The sequence below is a fragment of the Beta vulgaris genome, chromosome 7 (assembly GCF_026745355.1).
Source record: "Beta vulgaris subsp. vulgaris cultivar EL10 chromosome 7, EL10.2, whole genome shotgun sequence".
Lineage (NCBI taxonomy): Eukaryota > Viridiplantae > Streptophyta > Magnoliopsida > Caryophyllales > Amaranthaceae > Beta > Beta vulgaris.
Window position 1 is genome coordinate 7,140,848 of NC_079208.1, and position 12,673 is coordinate 7,153,520.

At 39.5% G+C, this 12,673-nt stretch overlaps 2 protein-coding genes and 1 long non-coding RNA gene across 3 annotated transcripts; all 3 read right to left on the reverse strand.

Moving 5' to 3' along the window:
* Window positions 1–387: 387 nt before the first annotated feature.
* Window positions 388–1,775, reverse strand: LOC125499583 (uncharacterized). Its single transcript, XM_048648548.2, has 3 exons — window positions 1,610–1,775; window positions 1,407–1,527; window positions 388–819 (listed from the first exon to the last, which is right to left on the reverse strand). The coding sequence occupies exons 1-3, from the start codon at window positions 1,672–1,674 to the stop codon at window positions 688–690; spliced, it is 318 nt and encodes a 105-aa protein (XP_048504505.2). The 5' UTR covers window positions 1,675–1,775; the 3' UTR covers window positions 388–687.
* Window positions 1,776–1,949: 174 nt separating this feature from the next.
* Window positions 1,950–2,600, reverse strand: LOC109135524 (uncharacterized). Its single transcript, XR_008967100.1, has 3 exons — window positions 2,470–2,600; window positions 2,130–2,208; window positions 1,950–2,048 (listed from the first exon to the last, which is right to left on the reverse strand). It is a non-coding gene; the product is annotated as an uncharacterized LOC109135524 (long non-coding RNA).
* Window positions 2,601–8,218: 5,618 nt separating this feature from the next.
* Window positions 8,219–12,673, reverse strand: LOC104899608 (uncharacterized). Its single transcript, XM_057390707.1, has 7 exons — window positions 12,522–12,673; window positions 12,046–12,130; window positions 11,555–11,621; window positions 11,095–11,246; window positions 10,867–10,971; window positions 10,072–10,762; window positions 8,219–9,981 (listed from the first exon to the last, which is right to left on the reverse strand). Exons 1-7 carry the CDS (start codon window positions 12,671–12,673, stop codon window positions 8,219–8,221), a joined length of 3,015 nt encoding a protein of 1,004 aa, XP_057246690.1.

Sequence of the window (12,673 nt, forward strand, 5' to 3'; positions counted from 1 at the left end):
GACATTAACGATTGTAAAGCTATCAAAGATAAGTTTGGAATGGAAGCATATTCTCATAACTGGTTTGCATTCTAGAAATGTGTTTTAAGTTGTTTCCTTCCTACATTAGCTTGCTTTGTTAGTTGAACTTTGTTTTTTAAAAAGGGTGTGCTATGATAAGTTTTTAAAAGAGAGTAAGAGGTGGCTAATGTAAATGTCGCTAGATGTGTAGACAGGGAAACAATGAGGAATTGGTAAGACAACTTTTAAGCTTCGTAGTAGAATTGATGTAAACACAATGGAAAAGAGCACTTAGGCATAATATAGACATAGATACATACTACTAAATAAAGGAGCATTTTAGAAAGTTCAAGTGGCGACTTGATAAGTTAGTGTAATCAGGCTAAGAGTACAGATCTCATGCGCTAATGCTAGAGTTCATGCCAAGTGCTTGTACACTAAAAAGAGCAACTAAGAGCACATCTGATGAGTCGATGTTAAAGCTTGTGCAAAGTATTTGTGCACCCAAAAGTATTTACTACAAAAGCTAATTACCTAATAAACTTAACACATACCACTTGATTAGCAAGTAGTAGGGGTGTCGTATAGGAACAAAGAATGTGATTTGAAGTGAGCAACACAAAAGATCTTTGTTCCTATCAGAAGCCCACATTATGCAAAAAGGGCAGATTAGTTAACTGGGCTGTGCTAATTCCAGCGAACAGCCTTTGGAACCCAAGTTAGGATCTTGTTCCGAGCAAGTGCGGTCCCTGGAGCAATTTGTAAGAGGAATGGCCTTGTGCTAAGCCGGTGTGCGATTGGTTCAAATTCGAATATTCCCTGCATCAGAATATGCAACACGATTTAGTGTGGTTTGCTCTAATTAAGTAGAGGAAGCAAATTGAACATGGAAACTGTATCAAAGTACATGAATTGATTGGGACCATTATGTAGAAACTCGGAAGAATACTTAGCGCAGGTTTGTTTAATTTTCTATAACAAGGTGGAATTGTACTTTTTAAGATTCATTTATGTCCGGAAATCTTACTTTTTTTTGTTTTAAAAAAGAGGGAGATAAAGTTCAAAACGTAGTTAAGCTTTTGTGCCTACCTCGGTTGCTTCTTAGGTATGCTGAGAATACCATAGGCAGATAGTTCATAAGTTAGATGGACTTGTATTCATACAACAGGTGTTTAAAGTGTCTGAGATCAAGCAATTGCTAAAAGGTCTTACGAAGAGGTCAAATTAGTTTTATACATGTGTCTCCTGCTTTACCTAAGAGTTTTATTGTCATTGTATGTACAGCAGCAGAGGTGGGTGAGCAGGCAAGTGTAGAGTTTTGTCTTTGTAATTAGAGCAATTAGAGCCAATGCTGTAAGCAATCATTGAACAACACAACTAACTATGATATAAGGCTGTGTACTTACAGCAGCAATTTCATCGTAGATCTCAGATGCGTCCATCCTAAAAAGGATTTCACATTCTTGGGTGAACGCTGTGAAGGTCATATCTCCGGTGCCATCGGTAGCGTCAAATTTGAAAGTTATTCTGTAGAAGGACAGATGTACAGGTGCATAAGACAGTGGAACTCAGTGGTGTGTGTAAAGTAGTGCGCCTATGAAAAGAATACCTAGGAGCTGCTATGCATCCTTCCTTGGAGCAAAACTTGCATGCGAAGGAAGAGCCGACATCCATTTCAGTTCTCTTACCGCAGTTGTTGCAGCCGATGTATGTCACAATTTTCGAGCGCTCGGGTTCTGGAATGGTGATTTTAATCCAGTGCCTTTCTTCCTGCAGCGTATTTCCGACCTGTTTAAGAAAAATTTGAACTGCTAATTAAATGGTTTGTTTGCATGAGTAACACACGTACTAAGATTCTCAACAAGCATGATTATGTATTTTGCAGGCGTTTTGTAAATATGGAGAACATCGTGGCACTAACAGCTATATAGATTACCTCTTTTAACTTGATCGACTCAATCGAGAGGACTTCATTTTGTTCGGTTGGATTCCGAACCTCCTGAATGCGTTCCATCCTTGAAAGCACCAGTGCACGCTTTTCCCTGGACCTGCAGTGAAGTATAGTGCCGTGTAAGATATCGAATAGTTAATATAATTGATGAGAGATGGTATGAATTGAAGTGACAAACCATTGGCGTAGTGCATCTGCTCTATCTCCAACTGGATTGCGGTGAAATGAAGTTGACATAGTAGTTGAAAGAGAAAAACCTGTAAGTAAGGTGTATGAGTTCAAGTTCTAGTATAAATGTGTACTTAAGGCAATGCAACTTTGGGTTTATCAGGAATATGAAGATCTATACATTTTTTTTGGATGCACCAGAAACATCTTATTCAAGAACATGAATGTTAATATGAGCGGAACGCATTATATATGATCAAGTCGTTAAGCAGGAATAATGGCTATATTAAAGTTCTGAGATAGTTCTGAGCATTATTCTAGGTGTGGCTGCATAGTATGAAATATCTGACCTTTGTGGCTAGATGGTTTGAGAGATGTGAAGCCAACGACAAGGGCTGGCCCAACCCATGATTTCAAGAGGTTGGCTTCTGTCCCTGTAAGATCGTCCCACACAGAAATGGTTAACGGTTGTTCAGCGCTGCACGGAGAAAAAAACTTGTTCATTAGTGTTGGTGTGATGCTTTTGAAGGATATCAATGTGCAAAGCAGTAGTTTAGACCTGTGGTCAGTAATGACGACCTCGCGCACTTCATGTGTAACACCAGATGAAGTTGTTATTGATCGAGTATCTTCAACGAATAAGACAATGCCCAACACATCTAAGTAGTAAGAGACACACAATTAGGATTAGCGCAAATGCTTAAGTAATTTAAAAAAGGAAGGGTGCGCACCATATCGATCATTAGCATCGGCTGTGCGAGGGATAGTAGCTATCGGTTGATATTCAGGCTCCACAGGCTCTGCCTCAGGGTCTAAGTCTTGAATCATGGCCTGTCCGCCAAAACTCATTTGGCAGTCATCTTCTCGAGTGGCATAGCGGCCCAACACTGCTTTTAAAGGTGCATTTGCAATCTCATACTCGTGGTTGCTCTTAAAGACAGATTCATATTCCTCAATCTGATTTTCAAACAGCGCGCCACGCATTTTATTGCCCTACCATTTAAATCAGCGGTGTGGAAAGTAGTTAGCGTAGACACACAGTTAGGGATATGGTAATAAACACAGAGCAGTACAATGTTAGAACTTATTGCTAGAGAAATTAAAAAAGCAAAATATATGACTGCTAGGTAGAGTGGTAGACATAAGGAAATAGAACATATACAAAGCTAACAACCTTCTCATCCTCAAAGAGGAGTTGTTGGTACCGAGTCTTTTTTTGAGGCGAAACCAATGTACGTGATTTTTCTTTTAGCTTGACTCTGACCTTGTATGCTTTTGTTGCGGGAGTTAACTTATCAAGGTAAGTTTTTTCGGGTTTCATGCTACAAACAAAGTTTTGCACAAATGTGTTAGACAGAACGAATATTGTGGATTCTAAAGATACAGACTAAGTTCATGCATTTTTATCGAGGTTCAAGGCAATATATAGTTCTAATTCAAGCTAAAGGAAGTCGTATCCTGGATAGATTGCAAGCAATGCCGTCTAGTTTAGAGACACACCTTGATGCATTGCACATAGTGACAATATAGAACAACTGAGTCTAGTTTTAGGTACCCTGACATGCTAGAAAATACATTGAAGAGTTAGCTGCCCAAGTATGTTAATTATGATTACAAGAATACGCAACTAAGTTTATTTCGCTTTACTACTTGACACTCAGTTACTATTTCGATTTTTTGGACAGTTCCTAGTGTATTGTGCTAGCAAAAGTTTAGATTCTTAGCGGATCATGACTATTTATTTTCGAGTAAACAATGATTTTCTTTTATTGGAAGGTAAATGAGGAAGATGTTTTTTTTGTAAAAAGGTTTTGCATGCTATACTTTTGTTAGAGTTAATTTATGCTTTTAGAGAAGCTAATCAGTGTGGGAAGATATAGTAGCTAATTTTAGCTCTTAGATATATTTTGGAAGAAGCTACAGAATCTAGTTAGTGGAGTTTTTGAAATGTTTTTTTTTTTTTGTAAAAGCATAGACAGATCTTATGTAGGTGGAACTAATTCTTAACAGCATTTGGAAGCAGTTTTTCTTGATAAAGATAGCCACACTGAAGAAAATTGTAACTATAAATGCTAATAATTGGAGAATATAAGATGGAAGCTTTAAATGCACAGGCTAAATAAGACAAAGAATGAATAAAAGCAGGAAAAGAGCATTCAATGTGGCTAGTATTATTGTTTGAAGTTAAGCCAAAGCCATTTGAAAGTAAACTTACCTTGAGTTGGTGGATGAAACTAAATTTGATCAGAAGGAGAGTGGTGGAACTGTGGGAGCTAATTAGCTTTATAGTGAGTTATTGTAGTTTGCTGCTTTTGTACGTGGAAAGTAGTGAGGTAGAGAAAAAGTAGAGCAATCATGTGAGGTGTAAAAGTGAATGATGTTTCAGTGTCCTTTTGGAAAGGATTTGGTTAATATAGAGTGTGTAGGCAGCACTTTTTTTTTAAAAAAAACTCTTTCTATCAGTCATACAAGGTTATGATGTGTCCTTTTCACTGGTGTGGTTTACAATTTCAGGAAGTTGTTGTACTTTAGTGTGTTAGAGAAGGCAACTTAATTAGAACGATAGTACAACATAATAATATTAATTATTCAAGCTGAATTGAGGACCACATTTTAGCTTTACATTTATATTTTAAATGGAGGAGATCTGGAACATGCTTGCGTACAGTGGTAAAAGTCTACACTTCCTCAGACTAAAGTGGACACTATTTAAGTTACTTTTAGAAAGCAAATGGTTGTTTAAAACTAACTAAGTTGGTGTGTTAATTTTAGCTACTGAAGGAAGAATTCCCTGGGTAGCGTTTAAAATTTAGTCCAGTTGGCTCTCAAATTTGTTTTAGCTACTTTGCATCTGCACACATATGACTTAGTGGCTTGTAGGCTTTAAGAAGTCTGAACATGTAGTTAGTTTTAAACTCTTTTGCCTTTTAAAGACAACATATTGAACATGTTGGTAGATAAAAAGCTCTTTGTCTTACTAAGTTAGCATATTATCCAGTTGTAAGTAGATTAAGAAGAATTAATTAGTATGCCATGTAGAATGGTCGTTTTAAAACACACACAGCAAAACAATTGAATAAGACACACCAAGGGGCAAGGAACCATTGCAAATAATTGAGTATAGATTAATCATGGATAACGCGAACTAAAGGGAGAAGTTTAGGTGCAAGAAGCTCACTATTAGCATCCATTTATACTATCGATTAACTGGCCTGCTGCAGCGTAGCTCCGAGCATGGTATGCGTAATTTTTGCGAAAAATCCTGTAACACACAAAAGACGCTGAAATAAATTAGATTTAACACATGCATTTTCATATAGACAAATGCTTGAAAGGAGATGAGCACAGCAAACTGACATACTTGGTTTAGAGCAGTGCAACCAATAGAGTAAATGTCTGTATGTATTATGCCAAGGCTTGAGGCACAAGTACATCTTTGCATGTCTGATGGCGTAATTCAATGTAAGCATGTTTGTTAATATGAGTAAGTGCAAACGACCTGGAAATAAATTTAACACAGGAGATATCGAAATGCTAGTTATCTTACACCTGTGCTCGAGGGCACACCACGGCACATCTTATGGTTATCTGTATAGCAAGTGCAAAATAATTACAGGGCGAGGGGGAGCAGTAGAAAAGGGGATATTAGGAAAGCTTGTAGGAACGTCTTAGATGCAATGGAGTACATAATTAGCAGTATTACTTGTAATGAGCAGAGCACGCATGTAAAAACTGAAAAGTAATATGTGTTCATGGTGCATCTGGACATAGTTGACTCTTCTTCAATTGATGGCCTGCAAAAAAAAATTAGCAGCAAATGTATATTTGCAATTGAAGTCTCTTTTTGAAGTTTAAAAGTTGCAAATCTCAAAGTTGAATGGTAGTTTATTATTTCAAAATACACCGAGCTACTGGATGTTCTAGCAGACAGTATTAAGTGCGTTTCAAGATACATCTAAGATTGGAAGGAAGTAGTGAAAGTGCACATGCACAAGCGTTGAAAGCTAGCGATGGTGAAGTTCATCTGGAGAGTGCGTCGACTCAAAATGGCAGTGAGTTTTGCACGCGCAAACTGCAATAGGTTGGTGAGAAACATAGCTGACCAGGATAGAAACAGAGGAATCAGGTAATTTAGGCTCATGCTCTAGTAAACGCTATTAAATTTAAAAGTGAATATTAGTCACAGTAGTTACCTCAGGTGTTGAATTGTTACGTGCCTACCAAATGTCAGCTGAAATAGTAAGTCGGTAGAAATCACAGCGGGACCTACAAAGTGCACCGCAACATAATTAGTGCACAAGCATCAATCTAATGCTTCGATCAAGCTGCTATAAAGAGAAGTCAAATAAGCGAGCTCACCTAATTAGTTTTGCAATGCAAGTTAGCCTGTACCTAGTTTTTTCATAGGATCATACTCGTATTAAGTTTAGACGTAAAGCACCCTGCAATACAGGCCATAGCCAAGCATTAGTAAAAGTGTTGTGAAACGTACAAAGGCCAGATTATTTAAATGCAGCAAAGTGGCACTGACCATTAGCGAGATACCATTATATAATGCCCGCTTTTGCTAACACCTTAAAAGAGATAACATTCTTAACACTGTGAGGTTGTTCCTGTGTAGATGAGCTGGACAGGACTTTTACTTTACTGGATTTACGTGCACGAGACAAGCCTACATACAGCTGCCCGTGCGAAAAACAAGGTCGATGTAGGTACAAGCCGACCTGATTCAGGGTCTGTCCCTGTGACTTGTTAATAGTCATTGCAAAACTAAGCTTAATGGGAAATTGTTTCCTTTGGAACTGGAAAGGGTAGTTGGCTGAAATAGATGGCCTGAGATTGATGCGGGCAGAAACACAGTATCTCCTTTGTGGTGACCAGTAATGATGACGCATTCAATGATGTTAGGCAAAAAGCGTTTACAAACCAGCCGTGTACCATTGCATAGGCCAGCAGCAGGAGCAAGGTTACGGAGCAGAATAACTGGGCTTTTCTTTCAAGACTAATTCATGCGGGCTCATACCGCCTGGACAAAGGGTATTCAAGAATTCTGATGGATACATGTTGCAGGAATCATCAAGGATCATATCGAAACTCTTGTAGATAACTGCCTCTCCAGGGAATCTCGCAATTAAATCATTGTTTAGCCCATCAACATCTTCATTCATAGGTGTTAAAATTGCTCGATCTGTAAAGAAATCGTTAGAAAACGGGCCTACACTGATCTCTGGGAAAACATTTTCCACAAGATCATTTACAGAATTGCCATTTGGATCAGTAGCCAATACAATCTGTGGTGGTACTTCAACGAACTCCACTTCAGAGTTTGCAGGCACCCATTGCCAAGATTAAGTAAGAAGTCAGAGAATTGTTGGTCTTCTCGAGCGCGCATATTTTCAGTAAGGCTGTAGCGCGTAAATGTGGGCCACAGGGTAGATGACACGAGGCTAGCTTCTACAGCTTCATTCTGATTCTGTGCGGCACAACTGGTAAAACTTGGCGGAAATCACCGCCAAAGACAACAACTTTGCCTCCAAATACAACATCGGGGTCGCATAAGTCTCGCAACAGTAGGTCCAGCGATTCTATGTTTTCCTTCCGAGCCATTGAAGACTCATCCCAAATAATCAAGCCAGCTTCTTTTAAAAGTGCTGCGAGCCGCTTTGCTTAGACACGTTGCACGCCTTTGAGACAGTGTGATCAAGAGGTATTTTAAATCGAGAATGAGCAGTTCGACCAGTGACTATGTTTGCTGCAGCAATGCCCGATGTTGCTACAGGTAGAACAATTTTATTCATCAAGCGCACCTCTGCATAGAGTGCTTGATACAAGTACTTTTCCCTGTTCCTCCTGGACCATCTACAAAGAAGGCGGCAGGTTTTCCTGTTTGAACGTGATTGATAATAGAATCAAATGCTTCTTGTTGTTTGCAGTTCAAATGTGCGCGCGCTTCTCTGTACTCATCTGGTATTGGTGCATCAAGTGCATCAATAATATCCTTAGTTCTTCTGATTTCATCGCTCTCAATTCCCTTCAAATCATGAAGATCAAATTCTTCTAAAGTTTTCCCCATATCCTCAAGGAGGCGTTCAATTGCTTTTATAGTGAGCTGTGCAACCTTTGCTTTTTCTTTAGGAACTTGCGTGCAAAGTCTTCAGAAAGGTTTTCATAGAACTGGTCCCACAAGGCTCGAGGGTTGGTAGGCTTACAAAAGATTAAGATTGTCATGAACAAACGCCGCAATGCGCTAGGCCTTTCAACACCAGATGCTTCTTCCATGCATTTTACAATGGAATCATCTTCTTCAAGCAGCCCTAATTTCAATGCTGCTTCTTGGAACGTTGCACATAAGTAGCCATTGACAGTTCGCAGATCATCAAATGATGTAGGTCCACGTACATGAGCAAGAAGAAGGCGTAGGAAGTACCGCTCACCCTCTGATGGAACAACAAATATCAAACGGCCAACAACAAATCTTTTGTGCACTCTCTTACTCCATGTCTTTGTAGAAGCAGTCCACACATAATGTTCTGGGAATTCTGAGTATAGAAATTGTGATGCACCATCTGTAGTTGCATTCATTTTGAAAAACTCAGTGAGCGAGGTCCGAGATCTCACATCATTTGCCACAATACGAGCAAGTTGTTCAGCAGGCTTGAACTGGATTGTTTGTGCATTTGGCAAATGGACTTGAAGAGGAAGCACAGGAGGATACATTTCAAATAGGTCAAATGAAAAAATTCGCCATGCAGCTTCACATGGCGAAACCCACCGGCCAGTTTGAAATTGTGTAATTTCATCAACTGGTTTTGGATCTTTCTGTTTAGACACAGCGAATGATATTTTGTCGTGGCCTTTATAAACATACTTGTATATGTACTTCACTGCTTGGATTGTTGAACAAACTTCGACATTTAAATGACAATCGAAGAGGGCAGAGAGGTACGGATTATATGGTATAACCCATCTATTATCCATGGCAAACTTGCGAATGATAGGCTTTTGACCATCATTTATCCGTTTGTAAAGGGGGAAACCGTTTTCATGTGTACTTGTTTCTTCTTGAAATGTCTTTGGATACCCATACTTGCATGTTCCTGGGCTACTCTTGTGTTTCATACAAGGGCATTCGGGGTTAGCTTTCCCACATGGTCCATGCATCATGTGGCTTAAAACAATTATTCGCAAGTGGGGATTGCTCTCATCAGGAATTTCAGCACTTATAAACTTGTCAAATGCATTAGATTCTTTTATTTTGTAAGATGGTTTCATGATTAGCAACATATGCGCATGCGGCAAACCGCGTTTTTGAAATTCTACAACATACGTATACGCTGCAACCTCACCCAATGCACTTTCTTCTACAACTTTTTTTTTCAATTGAAGCAATTTTGCACGGAAAACACGGGCGACTATATCTGGTCGATGCTGAGCAAGCTCACCTGGAGCAAGGTGTTCCTTGATTTCAGGCCAGTTTGGATTACACGTCATGGTAATAAAAAGGTCAGGCTTACCATAGCGTTGCACCAGGCTCAGTGCATTTAAGTAACGGCGCTTCATGTCACGAGGTCCACCAAGAAAGCTAGGCGGAAGGATAACCCTATGGCCCACATTTGCTCCACTCTTCTCGCCCCCTTCAAAGCAATCCAAGATGCCTTGATACAACTCTGCCCGGATTGTTGCCTGATTTTGCCTAAAGAAATCTAGACGCGTGTTTTCAAGCTTCACATACATATCAACAATGAATTGTTGAAACAGACGGCACGCTCGCAAAATGTAGTTCCTAGGTCGCATTTGCAGGACATATGCATAGTATGCCCTGCACGAAATTTGAGTTCTAGCTGTTTTCAACTGTGCCGCAACTACAAAAAGGAAAATGACATCGAATGTTGACCTTAGTAGGTAGTCGTGTAAAAAGTAGAATTAAATGAGAGCGAAGAAATCAGGCTAACCAGAAGCCTCAGCGGATAAGAAGCTATGCACATCCCCGCCTAATGCAGTGGCCATTTTCTGCTGAGCAAGGGCACGTTGCTTACGACCACCGTTGCTCGTTTTTTTAAGACCGTGGTGCCAACCACAATCACCGTAGGGCCGTAGGAGAGGATACTGTAATGGATCGTAACACCCATAGTAGTGCATGATCCTATGCTCGCGTTCAGCCTTGCCGTGTACAATAATATGAGGCCCACCAGTCGAACTGGTTGCAGAATCCTCAGCCCATATTACGGCAACCTCTTCAGCAGTTGGAGCATTGTAAACACGCTGGTAAAGCACTGGGTCTTTGTTTAAGCGTATTTCTGTATCCTCAACAACATAAAGCTCACGGAGAGATCTAAAAAATTTTGCATAGGGGTTTTGTTGCATGATTTTCATCAGAATAGCTATCACATCAGGCCTCAATTCAGGAAACAAATTCAAACGGTTTTCTGATTCATGTTGAGCATCATAGAAATAGAGTTGTAAGTATTGTGGGTTATGGTCAGTAGGCAATAAGTTAGGTATGAAGTGGTAGATTTGGCTATGCAACTTGAACACGTAAATGCCTTTTTGAGTACATGAATCAAAATTACCACCAAGAGAGCTGAAAGCAGAATAGATTATTATAAAGGCGTGCATATGTTCTGAAGTGCACAGCATCATCATCTGTGAAGTGAAGAGCCTAATGAGTTCTGATGGGAACGAATTGGATGCAATTTCAACTTCACCATCAGAACAACAAAATCCAGGAGGTTAAAAACTAATCTAACTGCAGAACATTTAGGACAACAGTCTACTGGAGGCAAAGTTAGTGCTGCTGTTGGCATATCCTGGCCAACGCTAATAGCAGCTCCAACTGGTTCACCCGGAAATACCTATTAGTTACTTATCCACAAATGTATATTAAATAGAACCTTGAAATAAAAGGTGAGTAGTATTGATTTTACTTTCTTTTGTTTTTTTTGTCGTTTAGCCCTAGGTTGTTTGGGTGGTGGCACAGGTTCAGATGTGGTGGCTAACATGCGAGCACTGCTATACTGCCTAGTATCAATGGATGAGCTGAGCAAACCCTCGGGTCTGCCCTCGCTCCCGTTTTCTTGTAACATGCGCATGCGCTTACTAATATAAGGACCACGAACCTTCGGATGATCTGTCAAAATGGTTTTATTAAATATACAAACAAACATCCAAGAATTGATAGATAGATTGTGTAACAAAGAACAGGTGTTTGTGTTAGAGAATGCGCATTAGACAGAACAGGAACTTGTTCTAGAATAGCTAGGTGGCTCAGCCTAGGCTGACTAATCTAGTGCGACTTTAGAACTGCAGGGAGTGTATAACTCTAATTTAAGCGCCCTCGTTGCCCGTAGAAGATACTTAAATGGATAGCACAAGCACAGTAATATCCATTAGCCACCCAACCACTTGTCACATTCACAGATTTCATACATGGCTAACCATTCAAAACATAATCTTTAAAAGAGAGTCTTGTAGGAATACCCATAGTAATAGCTGCTAGAGGTGGCTACAGCAAATTGGATATGGTATTGAAAAGTTGCAGCATCTTCAAAACAGCAGCAAGTATTCCTGCATCTGTGAAATATCATAGAGAATTCGCGTCATTTTAAAACCATAAACATGAAAATGGAAATGTAGAATATAAATAAACAGTACGGGTTCCATTTTTGCAAAGCCACCAATTGTAACCTGACTTAATCATGTACACAAACACACCAGTCAAAATAGCCAAATCCTAAATAGAAGCGCAGTTTTTTGAGTACAAGCAAAAAGCATCTACATATGTATATTTGCACACTTAGTTTTGCAAGTTCAAACTATATTGAGTGCATCTCCCTTGAATATTGAACCGTTTAAAGACAATCACATTGAAAAGATGCCTGCAAAACGACTTTAATTTTGCAAAGTATAAGCTAAGCTTCCTTAGAAACCACTATCTTTTCAGCCAAGAGGCAAAAAGCTTTGCTCTGTGATGCAGTTAGCACATTTGGATTTTCTAGTGTTAGGAGCAGTGAGCTGTAGCACATAATGAGACATCAAGTTCAATAGAAGTCAAATAGAGGCTAAATAGTTAAGTAAACAAACTGAGCAGTATGCAGATTACTGGCACTGAAAAGAGAAGAAACAATGTAGTAAACAACAAAAGATATAGCCAATATTTCATTAAGCACATAAAAGCGTGCAAAATCCATTACACCCCATGTAAGCTACGAGAGCAACCGTACATATTTCAAGATAGTACACAACCTTATTAGAAGAACTATGGCTAGTGTAGGTAGAAGAACCTATTAATCTAAACACCTTTCAAAGCATGCAGCAAAAAAACATGAACTGCTTTGCTAGATACAAAAGAGCAAGAACAGACACCTATTGCAACCTAATCCTAGCAACCTGACAGCTAAGCTACTCAGCATCCGCTTCGCTTGGCCCGCTTAAACACAGTTTCAAGCTCAGAAGGAATTGACAAAAGAGAACTGCAGAGTCTTTGCTAGAACTCGCCACACTTCCGAACGATGGCCTGGCTCTACGCTTCTTAGGTGGGAAAGGAGGCGATACCAT